Source organism: Phasianus colchicus, unplaced genomic scaffold (assembly GCF_987193195.1).
Source record: "Phasianus colchicus unplaced genomic scaffold, bPhaCol1.hap1.1 HAP1_SCAFFOLD_56, whole genome shotgun sequence".
Lineage (NCBI taxonomy): Eukaryota > Metazoa > Chordata > Aves > Galliformes > Phasianidae > Phasianus > Phasianus colchicus.
The window spans coordinates 317146-340857 of NW_028325233.1; the positions used below are offsets into that span (position 1 = coordinate 317146).

The following is a 23712-nucleotide window of genomic DNA, read 5'->3' on the forward strand; positions in this document are numbered from 1 at the left end:
GTCAAGCTGACCAGTGGCAAACCTGAGGTGGCTGACAGAGGTGAGTGGCCTGTGTGCCACGGGATGGCACAAGAGGGACGAGCCCAGCTCTAGTGCCATCTCCTTCAGGGCAGGATGGAAGATCCAGCACTGCCGCATGCAGCAGGAGGGTCACAATTCATAAGACACTTGACCAAGAGCATATTGTTCAAGTTCACTGTACACAATAAAAGTTTTTGTTCTGCACGAACAACAGAGTCTGTGTCTAATTGCCACAGGTAAACCTTAGTCTGCTTTGCCCTCCTCAACCTGAATGAGGACCTCTGGATAGGATTTAAAAAGGGCATAGAGAGTTTTTACCAGTATTCCATAGTTGTATATCCATACGCAACACCACCTTGTCATCCCTAGGAAAGTCCGGAGCGCCTTTGCTGCTTGAGGTTCCACAGTCTGGCAAATCGCTTCCTTCCTTGTTGTTCTCTAGGGTTTGGAATCCAGCAGCAATTTCGTAACCCAAGGTTACTTGTGGCCACGCCATCTGGGCTTTCTGTGGAGAAACTCAATAGCCATCAAGTCCGAGAAAGTTTAGCAGACTAATTGTCCTTGCTATGCATACCTCCTTTGTTGTGGTAGCTATCAGAAGGCCATCCATGTGCTGTGACAGGGTTCCTTGTCCTGGGGCCGTACCCATTGCTCCAGTCTTTGGCAAGTTGGTTCCTGACTTTTCAGTGGGACTTTTGTTTGTTTGTTTGTTTGTTTTAACCTCTGGAAAAGTGCTGTGCATGTAAGTTGTGTTGCTCTTCCTGAATCAGGATTCTCCCACTCAAAGGTAAACATGAGCTGATTCTCTGGACTCAATGGTGGACAAAAATGGCATCTTCTAGGTCCAGAACAGCAAACCATGCCAATTCACCTGATAATTTTGAAAGCAGCGTGTATGGGTATGCTACCAATGGGTATAAATCCTACACTATTCTATTGATGGCCCTTAAATCTTGTGCTCACACTCCAGTAACAACCCGAATTTCTGAAAACTGTCAATTATTGGCTGGATTCCTTTCCCATCTCCGAATTTGAGGGGGTACAGTTTAATCCAAACCAGCCGAGCTCCCTGCTTTATTCCGATTGCTAGTGGTGCTGCATTCTTAGCTCTTCCTGGGGTCTCTACTACCCACACCCCAGGATAGACTTGATCACTTCCTTTGTCTGGGATCCTGGTCCCAGCAGGGGTAGTGATCAATGCTAAACTAAGCACCTCCATTAACTGTTCTTCTTGTACCTTACATTCCAATTTTCCTTTCAACTTGATTTCAAGATTCCAGTTGTTCTAATAAATCTCGCCCTAGTAAAGGCTTTGGTGAATTTGGCACCTACAAACATTTGTGTATCCCTACCTGTTCACCTACACTAAGTTAAGGGTTAAGAAAGTAAACTTCCTCACTTTTGCCAGTGTCTTCCCTTACGGTTACAAATTCACCACTCACTGGAGTATTTAACACCCAATTAGATGCTCCAGTTACTACAAATTCCACACTTTGCTGCAATTCCTTCCTCAGCTTAATCTTCTCTACCCTTGACTGTTACTGCATCTGTTACCAAATCCAGCACCTCTTTTTGCACTAACTGCTTTCCCGTTCAACGGGGGCAGAACCCTCCTGGGCTCTTCCAGCTCTCCCCCTTCAGCTCTTCCTGAGGAGATCTCTGGGTCCTAGAGCCCTGCTCTCAGCTCCTCCCTTCCTAAGGCTTCCTGTGCTAACACTGGGATATCAAGTTTCCCAGGTCTCTGCAGATGAAGGCTATTTGTTCCCAGCATCTCATCTCCTGACTTCGCAAAAACAATATTAACTGCTAAATGGTCATCGCCTTCCAACCACCACTGATTACAATTTTTAATTAAAGTTTTCTTGCTCACGGGGCCCCCAGGCTCTCCAGCAATATCTCAGGTGGAATTTGCCTGGGAACTTCCTTTCCCTGTGTTCCTCCATACTTAATTTCATTGATTCTTTATTGTTCCCCAAAGTCCACACCTTATAGCTCGTAAGTTACTGTGACCAAATACATACTCCTCTTTAAACCCCAGTCCACAACGCCAACCAAAATGCCAGTTTCCTCTATTCCACTGTAATTCCTGGGCAGTACTACAGGTCAAGGCTCTGATAACAAATACAGGGTTAAACAAATATCCAACTAAACTCGATTCCCACGTTCACACCACTCACACCTTGGATCCAAAGGTTAGCATTCACACTAGATAGCAGCCGCTTATAAAGTCTCGTTGCTGGGTAGTGGAGTCTGCCTACTTCCCCAGGGCACAGGAACACCAAATTCCCTGGGCACGAGCTATAACCAATGTCTCCCAGCAACAAGAGCACTTGTGTTGTAAATGGAATTCCACAAGCAATAATTTTATAACAGAAACACTTATCAATCACAAAGATAACAACAATGAAAAACCAGTTTGGACATTTACTCGTCACATGATCCTACCAGGCCCCTTCCTGGCAGCTAACTGCAAATGCCCCCCAGCGCATTTTTGTTGCGATGATTTCTCCAAAGTATTACAAAGCTTACATTCCCGAGCGCATTATAGCCTCAATCTCAGGGTGCCTTGCAAGATTTCACCTCAGAGATAACTCCCCAAGTGGGACCCTGCTCTCAAGGGTTGTGCTCCCACACCGATCTGCATCACACAGCCTATAGCTGTGGATCCACCCTCTGGGGGAGCACCCTCGCTCCTTCACCCAAATGGAGGACATCTCCTTAAGACATACGGGTCCCTGTACCTGTAATGTACCTGGTCCATACCAGGGCTCTTTCTCTGCCCCACAGTGGATGATGTGTGGGCCTCTCTCCTCCTCAAAATTAAGACACTTGCACTTATGCCTTTGCAGGACAGATCTTTCCAGGTACAATCCCTTCCTGGTTTTGTGCAATTATCACCAGCCTCTGTTTTCAAAAGACAGGTGCCTGTGACAGATAGGTGAATATCTCCAGGAACCAAACTGAAACAATAGAAGCTAGGCACTTAATAAAAAATAATCCCTCACAAAGCCCACCTAAATTGTTCAGTATCTAAATATTTTTACAAATCTGGGTCATGGATCCCTAAGTTCATTTGGGGAGATGCCTATGTGGTCATCCTCACAGCGGTATGAGTCCCTTTTTAAAGCCGGTGGGGCAGGAAGCCTCCTCTGCATCTCCCAGCATCCCTGGCCTTTGGTTACTACTAAAAGGTTTCTCTTTAGCTCCTGTTTCATCTTCCATCATCACAAAACAGCTGCTGTAAGGTCTTCTTCCCATTTGGCCTCTGACTAATCACATCTATCCTGATGTCTGATAGAGAGAATGCCTCTTTGCGGTCTAATGGGAGCAGTGAGGGATTCAACAAAGGACCTTCCTTCCACTTTTAGAAAGAACTTTCATCAAAACGTAACTAAGCTAAGAAAACAGCTGAGAACTGCTTACCATCTCCTTCAATCACATGACTGCAGGGGAAACAGCTGAAGAGGAAGGAGAAACAACAAAGTTTTCAAGCAATGATTTTATTGACGGTAATTTCTCAAATGTATCTCAATAGCTTTCCTGTTTTATTTAAACTGAAATAAAAGGAGAAGGATGGCAAGTCTGATTTGGGTTTCCAATTGAATCTTGCGTCATCTAATTACAAATGTCTTCATGATATTAAAAATGAAAATATTTCTTTACATCTGCTCCACCCTCTACAAATATGGTTTTGTTTTGCTGCTTCCCTAATCCTGAACATCTGAGCATTTGAAATCCAGCAATGAAGAGTCACATACACATTTTTAGTAAACATCCAGCTGAACATCTGTACATCCACTCAACACACAACTCTTGCCTGGTGTATGTTCTTGCTCTATCCTGACTGCAATACTGTTGCTAATCATGTCATGGCATTTATTGTCTGCAGGGATGCCAGCATATTTCAATCACCTGCCCTTCATCGCTGACAAATTTAGGATCCACCTGCAAATTTGCAGAACTCCCAAATGTAATCCTCCTTTATTTATCCAAGCAGAGATGTGTACACAACACCTTGCACCTGGCTTCCAAAGAATAAAGGTCTATCCATTATGGTGCTCGACTGCACAGTCAAGGGAGTCTGGAGGGAAACGGTACAACTACATATACCTCTTCTTTAAATGCTAGGTGCTGTCCTCTGACAAATTTAGTCTTTGTTAGTCTTCAGCAACCGGATGAAAGAGCTGCTTGATGCAGCTCATCTTAACACACGGTCATCTTAGAATTGCAGCTGTAAGGAAGACCACGCCATTCAAAAGCTTTGTGTTAAACCACTACTCCTGAGTGGCAAGTCGTCTTTATGTTCTTCGGGAAAACTGGGTGTCATTAGCTGCTCTCATTTAAACATCTGTAAAAGCTTGAAACAGCTCAACATAAGCAACACTAAGCTTGAAGAGCAACTAGATTCTGATTAGCCCAGCTATCCTGAAAATAAGAATTACAACTATTGTTTTGTACTTTTAGATCACTAAAATAACATTCCTTTTACTGTCTTTAACATTTCAACCCAAAAGTTACAAAAAAAATGCACTGAAGTGATTCTGATACGTTATTAATGACAAAGATTACATTTTCAGCACCACTGCATCTTGTGAAGAAAGTACATGCTACAGGATATTTTCACAACAAAAGGCCTAGACTGCTTATCTTTATAACTTAAATGGAAGATAAAGAAGTAAATCTTGTACAGAGACTTGAAATATGAACTGTCACCTAAACTGCTTTAGAGATACTTACGTGGCAAGTAACTGGAAGCCATAGAAACGTTATAATGCCCACTAGCACTACGTTTGTCACAGAACTTTACTGCCTTTCCATATATCCTGCTTCTCACTTGGTGACATTTTCTTCTGCAAGGACCTCGCAATGCTTCCTGGGACATCTCCTGATTTTAGCTCCGCAGGCAGAGGTCTTTTCTCAGTGGAAGATCAGGCACATCAAGGTTGAAAATGGGATTAGGAGATGCATTTGCTGATCACTGCTGCACACTTTTCTAACCCTTTCATGGAAGCTGATCAGCGATATTCCAGGTAAGTACGTTAACCTTTACACTTGTGAAAGACAACGTGTCAGCTGATGCTTACCCCCACGTGCCACTGTTTGCCCATAGCGTTCACCACACGTCCTTCAACTGGTCTTCTACGTGCTCCACAGATGGGGACGCCCATTTTGTCACGGCAGGTAAACCATATAATTATTCTCCTTTCGGTTCGTGAGCATCAGCAGTGAATTCCTTCCTGTTCAAAACTTCATTAATTGAGAGCATGAATAGAACAATTTCAACTTCAGAGCTTCCGTAGAGATCATTTAATTTTTAGCACTTGTTTCAGTAACAGGATTTATACTATAATAATGTCTTTAGCAGCATCAAATATGACAGTTCAATATGATTATTTTTTTTTAAACAAGCTTGATTGATTCTGAGAAAAGCCTGCTAAGTAGGATGCATCAAATCTCTATGAAAATAGCTACGGAGCTTGTCTCAAACAGGTTAGAAAGCTGTAGTCATGCCTGGCTTACATTCTGGCTCTCTTAGCACAGGTTTCTTTTAGATTTACTTAAATGTAATTGAAGGAAAGAAAAATGCACTCCTCTGCATTTTCCCCGTGATATCAAACATCAGAGAAAGAAAAATATAAGCTGACAATACCGCTGACAACACTACAGGTTGTTCTTCAAATCAGCCTCTGCCATGATAATGAAATGATAGCTTCCTTTGTACTAAAAAGCAAACAACTAGTAACGTGTGTTATATCCTACAATGCCCCCTCATCCATGCATCACTGGGGGATGTAAAAACATGCAGCTATGTATTCTGCAGCTGCAGAAGCTGATGAAACGAGATGAAGGAAATCTGAAAAGAAAAACACACTTTGTGCAACTCAACTAAAAGCAAAGAACATAGGCAAGATAATGACTGAAGCAGCCGAAGACAACCAATTTTCTGCCCTTTGTATTAGAAAAATAATGTCATTTTGCTGCTATAAGCAAGTTTGCACCCAGATTTCCTATTTCCTATGGTACCACCCTGTGCTGCAAATTGCAGTCTTTCATCCCGCCCCACTCCCATGCTTTACCCTCAGACTCTTCAGAAATTTAGATTGGAAGCTGGATGGCAAAACGGGCCCTAACTCTCTACATAACCACATGTACTGCATTAAAAGCATGAAATCAATGGCTACACAGTTTACTTAAAAAAAAAAAAACAAAACCGTGAAGGATCCCACTGAAATGAGCGCATTTATTAGTGAAAAAGGTGATAAACTGGACTCAAATTGGGGAACCCCTGTTGGGAAAATAAAAATCTATTTAAAAATGACAAAACTTCTGCATCTGATTTGTTTTTAAGTGTCTACCACAGTGTATCCTACTCATCCTGAAACATCACCAGGTACAAAACACACTTGACAGGAAATCTGGTGTCGAAGTAGACAAGTAGTTAATATTTTATGCACACATTTTAAGATATCCACTCTCAGTTTTGTGATGCATTCTTAGACCTTTTTCTCATAAAAGACACTTTGGTTACTCCATCTCAGCAGGAAAGCCTTAGGAACCATAACCTCTACATCCCTCCCAACTGTCATTCCATTTTCATCATTATCAGTGATAGAAGGAAGGGTGAAGACCCACCTGCCGTTATTCTTGACAAATCCAACTCCTGCCAATACTTGTTGGCAGATATCACAGCAGAAGCACTTCCAGTGGTTGTTCATAGCTTTAGTAACGCAACCAATAACAAACTCACCTGTAGGAAACATAGTAACAGGATGTAAAATGCCATGCTACACAAAGTTAAAAGAAGCCTGCAACTGAATCGCTAGAATTACATCACCTTGCTCCTCTTCTAGAAAAGGACACTAGGACACTTTTCAACTGTTGTTCACACAGTGTTGGCTTCTACTCCACTAGGCCTAGAATCAAGGCTTGAAAGAGCTCCATACTCAAAGCACAACAGAACTGAGTTTGGATGGCCCTGACCCTCCTGCGAGAAAACTCCTGCAGTCAAAGTACAGTAGAATACAAAGACACACAGAGATACAGCAGGAGAATGCACTTGCTAAACAGCAAATCCAACACGCACACCAATTTCTGATCTACCACAGAGTCCTGTGCTGGGAGGCACTGAGGAAGTGAGAAAACTACCATTTCATATTCTCTGCTGCACAGCCATGCCAAACACTCACGCTGTTCTCTGCACGCACGCTGCAGCCAAGGCCCTGAGCAGCGCAAACACTGCCTGCAATACGTCGGGAGCTCCGCCTCCTGCTGCTGCCAAAGGCTGACACCCGGCTCTGAAGAGCCTACAGATCCAACAGCTGCCAAAGAGAAGTGATCAGGCAGATAACAGGTATGAACGAAACGAAGTCTAACATGCAAGTCTGTGGCATTCCCCTGAAGTCATAGCTTTCCAAGAATAAAATGCGATGGTCTCTAGAAGTGTCGGGAAAGCTTGAGGCATCGCTGCTGACTGCAGCCCTGCTGATTTCGGCTACTCTCACCACATTCAAGAACTGGAAAAGCTCACTTTCAGGCAGGATTCATGGAGTGCTGCAGCCCAGATGGGTTTTTTCTCTCAGTGAAAAGCCTTCACATTAAGCTTACCTGACATCGAAGTCACTAACTATTCTGTGAAATGTGGTATTCTTGAACCCACAAGCCTTTCTCCCCTGTGCACAGGGCCCTGAAATTTTCAGCTGTTCGAGGGACAATATTTGAAAGCAGCTCCGTGGTTGTGTGTCCTACAGGTTCGTCACTGGCAGAAACAAAATACACAACAACAGGGTTGGTGTCCTTTGACAGCTCCGCTGCCAGAGAGAGGTGGCCCTTCTGCAGCTCTGACAAGCTTTCCTGGCATTCTCCAAATCTCCTCTCAAAAGAATTGGCCAGTTCTTGAACTTTAGCTCTGACCCCAAATTGCTCTACTTTCACTTCACCATCTGAAAACAAATCCGAGATTTCCTTAGCTCTAGTCACTGCAGCCAGAGATCAGCAGCTTTTGTTCTGTATAATCTCCAGGGTAAAACAAAGCCAAACAAACTACAGAAGATACTGAAAAGAACTGTAAAAACCACTCAACCGACTAACCAGCATCACCTGTAGCTGTCCAAATTAAAACACTGTTTGATGTTTCAGAGGGCACTAAGTTCATTTCTTTAGCGATGACATGCTTTGCACACACCTCAAGAACTTGGTCCCTTCTCATAAGGATCCTGTAACACTTCTTCTGTGTATGGAAGAGGACCCTGAGCTCTCCAACACCGCGCTCCTTCCACTGAGCAGCATCTCTGGCCCAACTGTAAAATTTTGCCCTCTCTTTGAAGGGAATTCCTTCATCTTCTTCTCCAGACTACCTCCACCTAAAACACAGCACAGTAATGCATGATTTCCCCCAGAAATTGTCACCAACAACACTGTTACAATTCTGACATCATAATCCAAAAGCATTTCTGAAGGAGAAAAAGAGCAGGCAAGGCAAGAAAGAAAACAACAGACGTCATAATATGATTAACGGATGAGGAAAGGCAGACAAGATATTGCAGAAAGAGGAAGACAACATTTTGCAGACTTCATCAGATTAACTGTTCCAATTAAAGGACACTACATACTGTTTTTTGGTGCTCTATCAGTCTTGCTTAGTCATTATACTAACCTGCAATTAAGTTCTATTCTTTACAGGAAGCCAAACTAGAAGACTACAGTCATTGTAAGCTTCTCCTCTTATTAGGCATACTAAGGTTAAACACGAAATCCAGACATGAACAACTGAGTTAAGCCTTACAAAGCTACATCAGGCTTCTTCAAGCACGTTGTTCTACTTCCTAAAAAGCTGTATCATCACCTCCTGGTAAATTCTCTGACACGCGAGCAGTTTCTGTGGATTCTGCTTCTCCGCTGCTGGCAGCTGACTGCACAAATACTGTTGCTGTTGCTTCACTGGTTGATGGAGTATGTAATTATTCCTTACTTGTAGAGACTGAGTCAGTACGATTAATAAAACAGTAAGCAAATAAGCCATAAGAGCCTAAAGATACAAACTTCAAACTCCATTAAGTCTGGACACTAAGAATAACGACTCCCTCCAAAAAAACCACATTTTCTCTCTCCCCTCCCTCCCTTCCACAAATTGATAAATTTCTTCATTTAATTACAACAGCAGTACAGTAAAAACAAGATAGTAAGTTCTCAGTCTCCAACTTTCCTATAGTGCTACTAATGTTTCAGAACAGCTAACTACCAGGGATTAAGGGAAGTGAACAACTGGGGAAAAACAAAAAGCAAACAAGAATTGTTGTTGGAAGCTTTCAGACATTCTTCATCACTCTTAAAACACACACAGCTTTGACTCAACAAGAGACTGAAGTACCTTTGAAGCAGTACGATTCCAAAACAAGCACCATTTCCCTTGGAAACTGCTCTGAAATCACTTAACTCTTACATACCTGCTAGGAGGAATTCTACTAGCCAAAGCCTTCTGGACTGGCATCCTCCGCACTGCTACTAAAGCCACAGACAGACGTAGAAGGGACCTGTGGAGTTTCTCCTTTAGCCTTCTGCTCAGAAGATTTAGTTTCCCAAGCAGTAACACATTCACATTTGACTGGGGGGCCTGCTGCAAAGCACAAAGATTAGTGGAAAACAGCTGATAAGACAGCTAAATACCGTGATCATTTTTGGCACATACATTATAAAGTAACCTAACGATATTCAGAACATCTTAAATGTAGAGCTTTTGAAATAACATCATTATGTAAAAAGACACTCATTCAGGATAACCAAGGAACTGTAAATCCGTCATACTTGGGTTTTCTGCTGCTATCAAAGAACCTCCATGCAATAATGAAGACTTCAATCTTGCAACTGCCACTACAGATACTAGCTTCCTTTGACATTTACTTATATTTCCGGTAGCTCAATACGTGCCACCTTTTATTAGTACACAGACACTCACAGCCTCAGAAAGAGTGACTGGCCAAATGGAAGATGACAGTTTTTCTCAATTTAAATATTGTAAACTTATTGTAAATGTTGTCTGTTGGTTCTAGTAGCACTATACACTTTCCTTTTGAAATTCACGTCTCAGACCAAGAACAGGTCAGCATTTTCATGTTGTTACAAGAATTATTGATGGCCATACGCCAAACAAAATACAACCACAGAGAAGAGCCATATGGGTATCATCTACAGAGGAAAAGCAAAACCAAGGACTGAAAAAGAAAGTAAGAAACAGAAAGCAGTCAGCAGCAGCGTGTGCTACCGATGAACTTTGAGCATTTGGAACTCCAGATGATATTAACCAGAGACTGAATAGAGCTTATTTCACAATACTTCTGGGAAGTACAAGAAGAAAAACCACGACAAACAAAGGCTCCAGCTAAAGATGTGAAGTTACTGGAAAGGAATGGAAGCAGACAAGAAGGATGCCTCCTAGTTGAAGGGATAATTCGAGTTGAAGCTTAAGCACAACTGCTGTTTTCGGAGTTTACCAGTCAGAGCGAGGCCTGAGCACAAACACTGCCAGTTCAACACAAAAAATGCACTGTCAGCACTTCACCCTGACATTTTAAACAACGCCTCGTTGTTTAAACAATATTAGCATCTCCTGGTTCTAGCAGTACCAAACTCCTTCCCTACAAAAAAAGCAACACTAAGATCAACTCTGACGCCTCGGACAGATTCCAAAATCCTACCCGCAACTCCCTTTCTCACTACAGAGTTGCACTGAGTCCCGCATAAGGCACGCTTCTGTTCTTACGTGCAAAGAACTACAACTTCATATTTACTCAAGTTGAAAGTCTAGGATTTGAAGATTCACAGACGTGCATTAGAACTGAAAGAAACAACATACTATTAAGACAGAAGAAGTAATACACAATGACCAGCGTTAACAAGTGACTGACTAATGAGCTGCACACTTGAATAAATTACTGGTTCAATTAACACTCACCTTTCTCCAGGATTTTAAACGAGAAGTTGGAGGGCCCACCCTGTGCCGAAGGAGCCGGCTGGGATGCCTCGCTCTCCCAAGGTTTCTGAGCAGCACTACAGCTTTTGGGTGGTTCAGCTACTCCCGCTTTTTCCTGCTCTGCTTTCCGAGATGCTGAAGTTCCTTCATCGCTCTTTCTTGGACGATTCAAGCTGAATCCAAAGAGGGAACCGGGGGCTGAAGTATTCCCAAACGGGAATGTCTCTTTGTTACTGAAAACGCTCCTGACAATTCAGATCTAAATACAAACTTTGGAGCAGAAACCTCCGTTTTTGCTGGCGTTTCAGAGGTGCTTGATACCTCTAAAGCTTCTACGGTGGCATCACAAGCATCACCACCATGGCCGAGGTCGCTTCTCTCCCTGGTAGCTTCCTCCAGCACAGCTACAGCGTTGTTACCACAAGGAGATGCTTTGGCTGCATTAGTACGAGAAACATGAGATGTTACCAACGTGCCTTTCTCACGGGTGTGCTCACTCTTGTCCCTGTCTGCTGTTTCTTCAGACTGGAGTGCAACTCCACTACTCGAAGGCAGTTCGTTTTTGTCTTTTTCATCCATGTTTGTCAAGTCAGTTGTACACTCTTTGGATGGATCATCTTTCTTAGCGGTATTTTTACTGGACTCCTGTATACCAAATTTAAATCCACCGAGAGGCATCCACATTGAAAAATTACATCCTTCCTCTGCAGGCTTTGCTTCACCATCTGCAAGATTCTGAGAGGTACATGCTGGTGTTTTCCCTTCAAGTTTCAAGGAAAATTCTTGAAGAGATACTTCTGAATTAGTTTTGCTTGTATTCTGGCAAGTAACACATTTTGGGGCAGTGGGTTCATTTCTTACTAAACAGATGTCACAGTTCCACTGGCCTTCCTTTTTAGCAAAGGCAGATCCCAATTTGTCCTGTGCGGCACTAACACTGGATTCTAGAGGTTTTAAAACCACACGTTTTGTGAAATAGCCTGGTTCAGGCAGTGGTGGATTTGTGCTTGCCTGTGGAAGGCTGTAGTTGTAGCGATCACCACAAGGCAAAATGATTCCAGCAGATGGAGCATCAAAATGCCAAGGTGCGCCATACGTGTCTTGAGGAAACATGGCAGCGCAAGTGTTTCGCAGAGGTGGCGTGCGGATTGCTTGTTGATGAGCATATCTACGCTGCTGAGGTGCAAGTCCATCCATGCCACAGACAGGTGCCTAAAGAAAAAGCACCGTTACTTCCTTGTGGAAAAGGAGGAAAAGGGATTAGGGTGCTAAAGCCCATGCAACATGTACTCTTAATAGCAAGGCGTACCATAAAATGAGATTTCAACTCTAATCAGTTTTAACTAAAATCATACGTTCAAAACTTGAGTGGTATCTGAAAACACAGACTGGGGAGAAGCGTAAGCTGAATAGACTCATTTTTCTTTAGTATTTAAAAAAAAAAAAAAATCAAGCCCCCATACTATTTTGGGGAAAAGAACAATGCAGACAACGAGCAGAGGACATATGTTAGCAGGTTAAAAACATGCTTTGCTGGCTGTTTCTCCCAAACCCAATATCCCAAAGCTTAGCTGATTACGGAACTTTCTGCCTGTCTCCAGCAGACCTCAAGTTTAGTAAACGCTCTCTAGGGAACCGCAGTTATATCCTGCTACACACAGAAACAAAACCAGTTCACCACATCAGTAGAAATGGCTTGAGCGGATTCGTATGTCCTCACCTTTGTTGGTGTTACACTGGTTGCAGCAGTTCTTTGAAGATACTGCGAGTTACAAGCAGGTGACTGGCTACAGTGAACAGATGGGCCAGAGGTAGCAACTGAAAAGGAACACCAAGAAAGGAGCTTATATCCAGTTTTTGTGATTACTGACTTGAGTGAACTTTCCCAGGGGACCAGTTTTACTCATTCATCTCAGAACACTGCAGAAACATTTTAAGAAGTCTTACTCCGTTTAGCTAAGTGTTCAATTAAAAATTCAGCATCAACTTACCCCTTAAAGGAGCTTCATGAAGATTTTGTGCTCTCCGATAACCATCTGACACTGTATCTGTTTCATAGCTTCCAGCAGGCCAGCAGTGAGATGATACATTTACACTGGAACTATTACGTTTCATTTCCCGTATTTCATTCTATTAAAGACAGTGTTTCAATTAAGAGCATGTAAACGTATTACATTGGTATTTGGAGAAAACCTAAGGAACGATCCCTACGCTCCTCTGCTATTTAAAAGCATGTTCAAGGTCTGAGACACACACACAAAAAAGATGAGTTAAGTGCTGCAATAACCTATGATCTTCCCATGCTTTACGAAACTGAGACTGTTCCCTGAAGCTAGAAATAAACCCAGAACAAAGATGACAGTAGCTAAGCTGAAGAAAGCACAACTTTCTGCACACACAATCCTCAGGATTGCTTCCCATATCTGAGTACCAAATCAGAGTTTGTAGGCAACAAAGTTTTACTCTTGAACTCACTTTAAGCAGATGTTTATAGCAGTTCTCTTCACTGAGTTTTAAGAGGTAGCCTGGTAAGGGAAGTTCAATGCTTGGGTCACAAAGTACTTACCAGAACAAAAAGATCAACTGTTCTGCATCGAATATAGTGACTAAAGTTGCTTACCGTTAAAGCTTCCACGTGCTGACACAGCTTTTGAAGTAAGGACTTGTGATCTTCTGCCCACTGAGAGAGAGTCTTAGGAGAAAACTGGAAAGAAAAGAAAAAAACTAATTGAACTTGGATTTTTTTATACAAACGTAACACTTCCCTAGAAGAGTAACCGGCTAATATACCTGGTAGGTATTTGTTGGCGAGAAAGAGAACTTCTTAGGTGATGGAATTGAATATTTTACTTCCACGTGTGCAGCTGGTGAGATATTTCCGGAGGCAAGACTTCCCTCTTCACCATTCTCTCCAAGCTCCTGGATCACTGCATTCAGCATTTCCGTTACAGCTTTAACAGATACCGGCAGCTAGAAATGTATTTGAAACGCAAGTCATGATCGCAATTCTTCCTCAGAGCAAGAGGCTGTGCTCTGATCTACGGCTGCACAGTTTGCAAGGCTTTCTGCACAGAAATTCTGGGTGTTTTTTGTTGTTTTTGTTCCCCCAGGAAAGCCCTATATCTGTTAACATTAACGTAAGACGACAACTCACACAAGCATTAATTCTTTTACTTAGTCAGCTACTGACGGGTCAGAGGAGCTTTCGTCAATGATCTTCATCAGGTAATGCTTTCTTTTAACAAGATAGGCTTTGCGTTCTTCTGGTAACGTATCACCACTCTCAACCTCTTCTGCCTTTCTTTGATAAAGCTAAGTAACAGCATATGGATTAGGAATAATCAGTCAGAATGTAAGTAATAGAAAAGCATTTTGAGGTAATGCAATTTACAAACTTACAATGGCAAGATTCCAGTACGAAACCACTTTCTTAATAGCTTCAAACGCTAGTAAAGCATCATCTGCTGATTTTATTCCATAAAGCAAAGAATTAAGCTTGATCAAGCTCTGCTGCTTATGGAATTAGTATATGAGAGCTACTCAGGTCATTCCCCTCCCCCCCATACCAATAACCTTAATACTAGTTATTTTAGCTGCATTACAGAGAAGGGAATAGCCTATAGGAAACACACTCATTAGCCCTTAGTCACTTTACTTCTGACAAGTGAAACAGATGAGATTTTCTTCACACTACTTGAAATCTTTTAAACAAGTATGGAAGGGTAAGATTTGGCCAGGAGACAGCCTTAAAAACAGTAGTTAGTTTTTGGAATGCAGGCGTTCAGTGCGCATACAGTGAGAGCATTCAAGAACTGCAACAATTACAGGCACAAACTGAAGAGTGACTTACGTGGAAACTTTTCAGGTAACACAATGCTGCGAGTTCACATGCATCTCTCCATTGTGTCTCGTTGTTCTGGGCCGTTTTCAGCAGGAAAGTTCCAGTGTGCATGTAGAAGTGTCCTTTCATTTCAAGGAAGGTACGAGACAGCTCATCAGGTCCATCCGCACACGGCTTCACTGAGTGAAGCACACAATCAAAACTGGAACATAGAAAAGATTCATTTTCAACCAAGTCCTGGTCTCCCAGGATTTATACTAGACCCCTATCACTGAGTCTTCTCTGAGGCCTTTAGCTCAGACACAGCTTGCGGATCAAGCCTAGCAACATTTGCTCTTTGCAGTTAGTACAGAGGAACTCCTCTTCCATCCATAAAACAGCTACTCACTGAAAATGATGCCTGCTAGAAGTTCGGTGACCCAGAAAAAATATTCAATTTTTTTCTTTTTTTTTTTTCTTTTTTTAAATAAGCAGAACAGTTAAAAGAGTACCTTTCAAGGGCCCCTCTGCTTTGTCAAACATCTCTAGAAGCAAGCGTCATTTTAGCCAAGCTAGAATAGGCCAGCAGATGATCCTTCTTGACAGCTCTCCAATTATTTTTATCAGCCTCCAAGTCTCGTACTGATTCAAGATATTCCTAAAGAATAAAGTTCATCACAGAATGAGGAACCGCCATCCTTCTATGAAGGCAAGAGTTTCTCCAGAACTTCTTGCTACATAATCCAGTTTCCCAGGTGAGATGTTAACGTATTCTTCAGCAGCAATGTTCCAGGAACTATTTGCCTCAGCAATTCCCTCCCTGATGGAGCTGCTGTATCTAACTTAATACCTCAGCTAGAAACTAAACAACGCTTTAAGGCTTAAGAAAATCCTAAATAAATCACTGTTTCCACAGACATTACATTTAAAGGAGTTAAGCCACTTGAGAATTAGCTGCCATTGTAACGATACTAAGAGAATAACACCGGTTTCAAGGACATGGGAGATTATGACAGGATCAAAACATGATTAAATACCTCAAATGTCTTTATGACGCACAAACACCACTCCAAGCTGGAGTCTACAGGTATTTTCTTCTCCGCCTCCTGACAATGAAGCACAGCATCTCTTAATCTATTATTTGAACGGTAGAGAGCAACCAGTCTGATGTTAAGGTAGGGATCGTCTGGTCTCGCATAGAGCTCGGTTTGAGTCATATCAAAGAGCTGATTCCAGCCATCTTCGCCTTTACGCTCCAGTAACTGCTCCTATCACATACAAAGGCAACACGTTAAAATTTCATTCTCTACGAGAGCCTCTTCAGCAACTATGTTACCTGACTGTTTTCTCATCGCCATTACAGGCTACATTACTCAAACTGCTCTGGAAAGCTGGTAGGTGCTACTGAGAGTTTGACAAACATTTTAGAAGTGAGGGAAAAAAAAAAAAAAAAAACACAAAACCCAAAGCTTTAGAGTTTGCATCCTGTAGATGCTAAGTTAGATGCTAAGTTAAGACTGTCAAACCACCTGGTTCAAAGATGCCACACGTCAATACAGAACAGCTTGTCTAAAAAAATAAAATAACATAACCACACAAAAAATCCCAAAGCACAAGCCTCTCAAGACTTTGATTTCATTGCAGTTGTGCTCCAGAAAACTAACACCTGTACAAAAGTGAGATTGTATGACTGAAAGCATTTACACAGTATTAGGGAATAACAGCATCTCATACACTTGACAGTTTTCAACTCAAATTAAAAAAAACTAGAAAGCAGTGTAGTCATGTAATAGAGACAATACTTAACCTATCTAATCTTGACCTCTTGGATAATATTACTACCATGGTTTTCCCATCGCTTGACGCAACTAAAGTTTCTTCTAGGCACAGAACAGAGATCAGAAGCAGGAATTTACCTTCAATCTGTAAGCAGCAGGATTCCCAGGGAAGAGACTGGCAGCTTTCTCAACCCAGTACTCTGCTCTTCCATCAGTGATGTCGTTACTGCATAGTAACTCTGCAATCTTCAGTACAAGATCTTTCTGCATTGGATTCAGCTCCACAGAACGCTGGTTTTCCCCATGCATACACATAAGAAAAAAGGTTACTAGTAACTTGATCTTGCAGTCCACGTAGAACAAGAAAGAAAACATGTCAAACATGTCCCCCATTAAACAGACCCAGCAAGTCAAATTAGAACTATCAATAAATACTTTCTCACTACTTTAAGAAAAGCCTTTTTCCCTTTCAAGAAGGCCACCATTGGTTTGTAACACCCAGACAACTGCTGGAATTCAGAACACCATAAGAGAAACAATGTCAAAACCAGCTCCTCTACCACCCGCTGCTGCTCTACTCAGACAGCCAGACCAGGGGTATCTCCAGCCTAACCTAATACGGAGGCTTCCGGAAAACAGAATTAAGTCACAAAGACTGATGGCACTCAGTCACTGTGCTGGCAACAAGACTTTTGTGTGTATCCTCTCCCTCCCCGGTGCCCGAATAATGAAACACAGACTGTGAAGTTCACATTTATATGCTTACCTAATCGGAACTGTATTTGCCCCATTCCCTCTACTTCTGAGGAAACAAACAAACAAAAAGCCCACCGCTAACAAGAAAACAAACAATGCAACTGAAAAACACTCTCAGTCCAGTCTTTCAGTAGCAGCCAGATTACTGCTGTCACCATAATCCCTACTGCAGAATTCTACAGGGCTCACATATTCTTAGTCCAAAGGGCAGCGGGAAGAAGACTATCAGAGCAGGAAGCACAAAGATCAAGTCCATTTACAAAGGAATAAAGCAGGACAGGGAGGTGAGTGAGGTGCTTACCTTGTAACACCCAAAAGCTTCTTCCGTGTTATCCTGAGCCTCGTAGATCTGTCCCAGAAACCTGTGCGCTTTGGGATCTCTCTCTCGGACACTGAGATAAATAGATGTATATCTACAGAGTAAATAAATAAAGAAAGAAAAACCAGAAGGATCAGTATTCCTCAGTATTACAAGTCCCCCCACACCTTGCAGCTAACGTGGGACTTTAATCTGTCATACAGGACAGTTAGCTGTATTTAGTTCAAGGGGCTTGATCTAGATCTTCAAGTAAGGCACAACATTATTGCTACACGTACAGATGTTGCATATTTGCCTGCAAGCACTGGCCTTCATTAAATAAAGCAGTAGCTCACAGGAACTGTAAGAAGGACGTAACACGATGGCATAAAAGACATTTCTACCGGATGGGTTTTTACAGCACCACGTAACTACCCATGCTTTAAGTTGCCGTTTTAGGAAGATTTAAATGGCACCATATTTCCCATTTGCCGCTACCTTAAAACAGCATGACAACGGTCTTCATTTCTCCACTCTACTTCATTTAGCTTTCCCATCACACTTTAAAGAACAGAACAACATACGTAACGTTTATTACCTCTTAGCAAGTTCATATTCTTTTATCTCAAAGTACAGCTTAGCAAAAAAGAATCCTTTTAACGATCTCTGAAGAAAAAAAAACAAAGGGTACATTTTAAATATACAGTACTTTTGAAGTAATTGAGTAGGGAGACCCTTCTTTCCAGGGGTGCATAATACTTCCTAAAGTGTCTTCACAGTTATCAGCTCCAGTTCACTCCTTGTACTCAGGGCTTTGTTTTTGAAAGACACAGGAGTAAGAACATAACATTTCTTCCCAGTAACTGGCAAAGGCTACCAAAGCGAAACTGAGGTTAGTAGCAAAGCAAGTCCTCACACTTGTTACTTTTCACAAGCACACTTCCGACTAAAGAGAGGAGAATGGGGTCAGCTACATACAAGCCGTTTCTCTTGCAACCTATCTACGTTGCAGAAGAAAACAAATGCCACAAATCAAGCTCCTCCTGTCCATGCTTCTGTCACCTTCCTCTCTCGCCTGCCCCGCCTCCTCGTAAACGGGGCTGGAAAGGAATTTCAAAAGAAACGCCGGCAGCCTCGCACAACCCTCCTCTCCAAAATCAACGCAACAGGAAGACCAGCAGCTACTTCCATCACCGACCGCGCTCCACAGCCAGTCGTTCCAGAGAGCAGGGGATCACCCGGCTGCCCAGCCACCAACGCAGGCAGCAGAGCTATTTCCCCCCGCCTCTCCCTCTCTTCCTGCCGGCGTTTCACAACGCCGTCGCACCCACGGCAACAGCAGCCGCACAGCGGCCAAACGAGCCCAAAGCCGAACGGCACGCGTTCCCTATTCCGGCTCCTCGAGAGAGGGAAGGCCGGAAGCCCGGGGACCGTGCCCACGGAACGGGAGGGAGCCGAACTCCGCCCCGCCGCCGGGCTCCTTCCGAAGCCGCCGAGGGCTCAGCGGCTTTCCGAGGCGCGCAGCTGCGGCGAACCGCGTTTCCGAGGAGGCGACTCCGCGCCCGCCCGCCGGCAGCCTCCCTCGGCTTCGACTCCCCGCCGGAGGAGCCCGCCCTCGGGCCCGGCACCCGCGGGAGGGGCGGAGGGACGGGGCGGGCGGGGAGCGGCCCCCACCGCGGCCCGGGGAAGGCCGAGGGAGCGCCGCCGGCGGCGCCGGCCGGGCCGCAGCACTCACCGCTCTGGGAGAGGAGGCGGCGGCCTGCACGGAGGCGACGTACCGCTCCACCTCGGGCTTCGTGCGCCGTGCCATGGCCAGGAGAAGGAGCGAGGGAGAGGGAGCGGCGGAAGGCCGGCACTCGCGCGCCGCTAAGGGAGCTCCCCGCCGCACGCGGCGGAACGCCCTCCCTGCCGACCGCGGCGACGCGCGACGTCACAGCGCGGGGCGGGGCGGCGCATGCGCGGCGCCGAGCGGCCGGTTCGCGCTTCGCGCGGCGGCGCTTTGAGCCGCGGGACGTCGGGCCGCTCGGCGCGGGCTGCCGGGCGCCGCGAGGGGCTGCGCGCGCCGCCGGTCCCGTCCTCGGCCGGCCTGCCCTCGCGCGTCTTACGGAGCTCGGCGCGGTGAGGCGTACCGAGCCGCTCTGCTCACCCGTAGCGACGCGCCGCGGAGAGCGGAAGCGTCGTTTCTGCGTCGGGTATTGGAAAGGGCGGTTGATCTGAAGAAGCGCGCTGTGGCGCATCCTTAGAAACAGCTGATGTGAAAAGTGGAAGTTCCGTGCGCACATTAGTAGCGTGTTTTAGAAACGCAGTTACCGAGTTACGTGAGAAATCCTTTCTCACAAAGCTGCGGTAGGCTCTAGATGTCCTAAGCGATGTGGGTGTAGTGTTCTGAGCTGGGAAACCCGCTGTGAGGTGGTTCGTTAGGCCAGCAGAAGTGAAACACATTGAACACGCTTTCAAGGAGCCAGGGCCTTTGCACGAAGCAGAGCTGTCCCGCTCTGTGGGAACCTCAGGGTGCCGCAGGCGGGCTCCAAGACACTCCCCTCTGTCCTCCTTCCCAGCTTATCTCTGTGCGAGGACAGAGGGATGACCAGAACAGTGACCAGTGTAAAGGGCACAAATGCTAGGGGTAATTAAACAACTAAGAGCTTATGTTTCTGTGCTATCTTGGCGCCTGCCTGTCACATCCCAACTTCTCACGGAGTGAGACAGTCCGGCCTTGTGTAGAGGCCCTGGCTTCTCTGATGTTTGCTACATCTGTTTTTCTCTTGCTGGCAGTTTCTTATCTAACAGAACAACTCTACAGTATGTTTTCTAATCCCTAACACACTATACTCACATTGTTTGGACCATTTAACAACTATTCCAGTTTTGCAAGAAAGAATTAATCACATAATTCAGTAATAATGTTTTAAAACATACCGCTAACATATACGGTATTTTACTTCTTAGATCAACTATTTCTAAGGATAAGTTACAGAATACAAATGCATGATGTTCTACTTCTTCAAACCAGCTGCTCTTGTTAATGTCAAATGCAGAAACAACATTCCATTTCCACAATTCCCCCCTCTTTTTCTTTCAAAGTGTTGATTTCTGCAATTCCCTTTTTTTCTTTTTTCTTTTTTTCTTTTTTTAAAGGTACGATTCTAAAAACTTCTTCATTTTCTTCATTCTCCATTTCGTCTAATATCATCATTTTATCCGAGCGCGGTGGTGGTTCCACTGCTGTTTGCTTAGGCAGCGCAGTTTCTGTTAATCGCTGCACCAATCCCCCCACGCAGGGGATAATACAGCAACCGACGGCCGTCAGGACTCCTGCTGCCACAGTCAAAGAAGTAAATAAGGACACAATCATCCCTTTCCATTTGCCAAACCAGGACTCCAAACACCCAGTGAGGGAATTACCTATTCCTGAGTTTTCTGCTAATTCACTGGCAAGAGTAGTAAGCCCCCGTAATGCTCTAGTTATTGTGCTAGCTGGGGCTGTGTTATTTGCGATAAAGGTACAGCATTGGGTGCCCAACATCACACACACACACCCTTTTTCAGCTAATATCATGTCTAGGGCGATCCTATTCTCCCAGGCCATCCTGCTTGTAGCATCCAATTGTTCTGCAATTCCCTTTATTGCCTCCTTTGTATAGTTTATAAATCTCTGCTGATTGTAATAGATGTAGTTTATACAATCTACATTTTTGTTAATTGTCACCCACCAGAATAGAGATTCAAATCCTGCAGCAATTGATTTCTAGCCTTAAATTCATCAGGGACACCTCTGGGCACCCCAATTGAGTCTTTATATATTGTATCATCATCAAATGGGATTCCTAAACCTCTTCTGTTCCTTTTGCGAATGTGTGATAGATCCTTCTCAAATGCCAGAGTGAACGGTATAGCCAGTTGAACAAGTGCACAGGTACCTCCCCAATGAGATGGGAGAGTGGACCGTAAGATCTTCCCACCGCAATGCCACCAGAGATCCGCTCTGGGGATTCCCAGCCTTGAATAGTTCCCCGCCAAATCCTTCGTAACATCCAAGGTTCCACTGCACAGTGAGAAATTCCCTATAGGCCTGATAGCCCTCACACCCTGCCTTGAGAGACAAGCTGTACGGTTACCGATGGCCATGGAGAATGCAGGAGGGATTTTGGCATCTATCTCTGATATCCGGGGAAACAACAGGGAGAGTGATTTTCAGGCTTCATTTTCCCAGGCTGTTTTCTCCTGGTACAGGGCAACCATACATTGCATCCCTTGGGAATCCTTGGTCCACCCCGGAGGAAGGGGTACTACCTGAGCTACATGCCATCCCAATGCACAAGCATTGTCGGAGCTCGGCGGGAGACAAACACACGACCACAGAATTGATCAGAAAGTCTCAACTTTAATCAGAAGGTTGCGTGCATTTATGTTGGCGCTAATGAAGCTCATACACATTGCAAAGCCCGAGCTCCTGATAGGCTCTTCAGCTACTTGTTGCCCCAGCCCTTCTTTGTACTTTTTGTGATTAGACCATGCCATTCATCTTTCTTATTTCTACATTCTCCTACCTTCCTACACATCCTGTTAGTTTGCTCAAGGACTCTCTCCTCGTTAGCCTTGTTTACATCCTGTTACATTGCTCAAGGACTCTTGTCTCACTAGCCGAATACTGTCTGTGTGGCCTTTCTCAGCCAGCCAGGTCTCAATCACGCTCTCCACACCCACATTGTTCAGAACATTGAAAATCTACTGCAGTTTTGTGAGAAAGAATTTGTTAGGTAATTCAGTAATTATGTTTCTAAAACATGCCGCTAACATATACAGTATTTTACTTCTTAGATCAACAAGGATAAGTTACAGAATACAAATGCATTATGTTCTACTTCTTCAAACCAATTGCTACTTTTTAATATCAAATGCAGAACCAACATTCCCTTCCCTTCCTTTCCCTTCCCTTCTCCCCTTTTTTTCCCTTCTTCCCTTTTTTTCCTGTTTTTCCATTTCCCTCCCCCCTCTCCCTCCCCCCTCTCCTTCCCCCCTCTCCCTCCCTCCCTCCCTCCCTCCCTCCCTCCCTTTCTTCCCATTCCTCCCTCGCTCCCTCCCTCCCTATCAGCCTGGCTCTCACGCTGTTGTCCAGATGCCCGTCTTCCTTTTCCCACACCTCCATGCTCTGCCCACATCCCCCTGTTTGGCTGCATCTCCCTGCGGATGTCCCACCCCACAGCCCCACTCACAGCCGCCATCCCCGGAGCTCTGCCCGCCCCCAGTCGCTCCCCCACCTCCCCAGGAGATCCCTGAGGGCTCTCCGTTCCCCCCCCACCCTTCTTCGCCCCCCGCTGCCCCTCGAACCCCACTCGGGCTTCAGGCCGTGCGTGCAGGCCGCGCTGCCACGGCGACAGCGCGCCCTCCCTCCTTGCGGCGCGGGAAGCCGTCCCCGCGGCGACAGCGCATGCGCGGCGGCGTCTCCATAGCGACAGCGCCCCGGCGCGTCCATTGCTCGAGCGACGTGCCGTCCCCGCTCCCCGCGGAGTGACGTCATCACGCGGCGACCCGAGGACGCGGCAATGCGGAAGCGGAGCGGGGCCCCGCGCTGCTCCAGCGCCGCGGCGCAGCCCCGGGACTCCGAGCGCCGCCTCAGCTTCTACGAGTGGGTGTTCGGGGGCGGCGGGGGCACCGGGGGCATCGGGGCTGGGGCCGTCCTGTCTTGGCCGCGTGGGTCCTCTGCTGCTCAGGGCCTCTGCTCGGCGGCGGGAGGTGCCCTGTGCCCCCCGCCCTTCCCCCCCACCCACGGTGTTTCACTGCCTTCCCCCCACACCCATCCCCCCCGCCGCGGGTCGCCCACAACCTCCCAAGTCCCTCAGTCTGACCGCTGGGCTTACGCTCTCCCCCCCCCGTTCCCCGCCTCCACTTCCCCCATTCTCATCGCTGGAGTCCTCTTCCACCCGTCCCCTCAGTTCCTCCATCACTGTCTGCCCCTGTTCCCCATTCTGACCCCCAGGCTTCCGCGTCTGTCTCTCACTGATCCATTGTGTCCCCATTCTCTCCCCCGACCCCCCCAAGTCTTCCCATTTTCTCCCCTAGATTCATCCCC

The 23712-nt window shown here is 45.2% G+C and overlaps 1 protein-coding gene across 1 annotated transcript; it reads right to left on the reverse strand.

Moving 5' to 3' along the window:
* Nucleotides 1-3505: 3505 nt before the first annotated feature.
* On the reverse strand, nucleotides 3506-19568 carry LOC149911837 (E3 SUMO-protein ligase RanBP2-like). Its single transcript, XM_090133205.1, is given in 16 exon segments — nucleotides 3506-5268; nucleotides 6655-6769; nucleotides 7627-8381; nucleotides 8864-9634; nucleotides 10970-12199; nucleotides 12708-12805; nucleotides 12979-13117; nucleotides 13608-13691; nucleotides 13778-13957; nucleotides 14838-15030; nucleotides 15320-15465; nucleotides 15845-16075; nucleotides 16724-16876; nucleotides 17643-17754; nucleotides 18238-18305; nucleotides 19375-19568. Coding segments are annotated over 12 exon segments (2523 nt in total). The 5' UTR covers nucleotides 19450-19568; the 3' UTR covers nucleotides 3506-5268; nucleotides 6655-6769; nucleotides 7627-8381; nucleotides 8864-9634; nucleotides 10970-11155.
* Between the last annotated feature and the right edge of the window lie 4144 nt (nucleotides 19569-23712).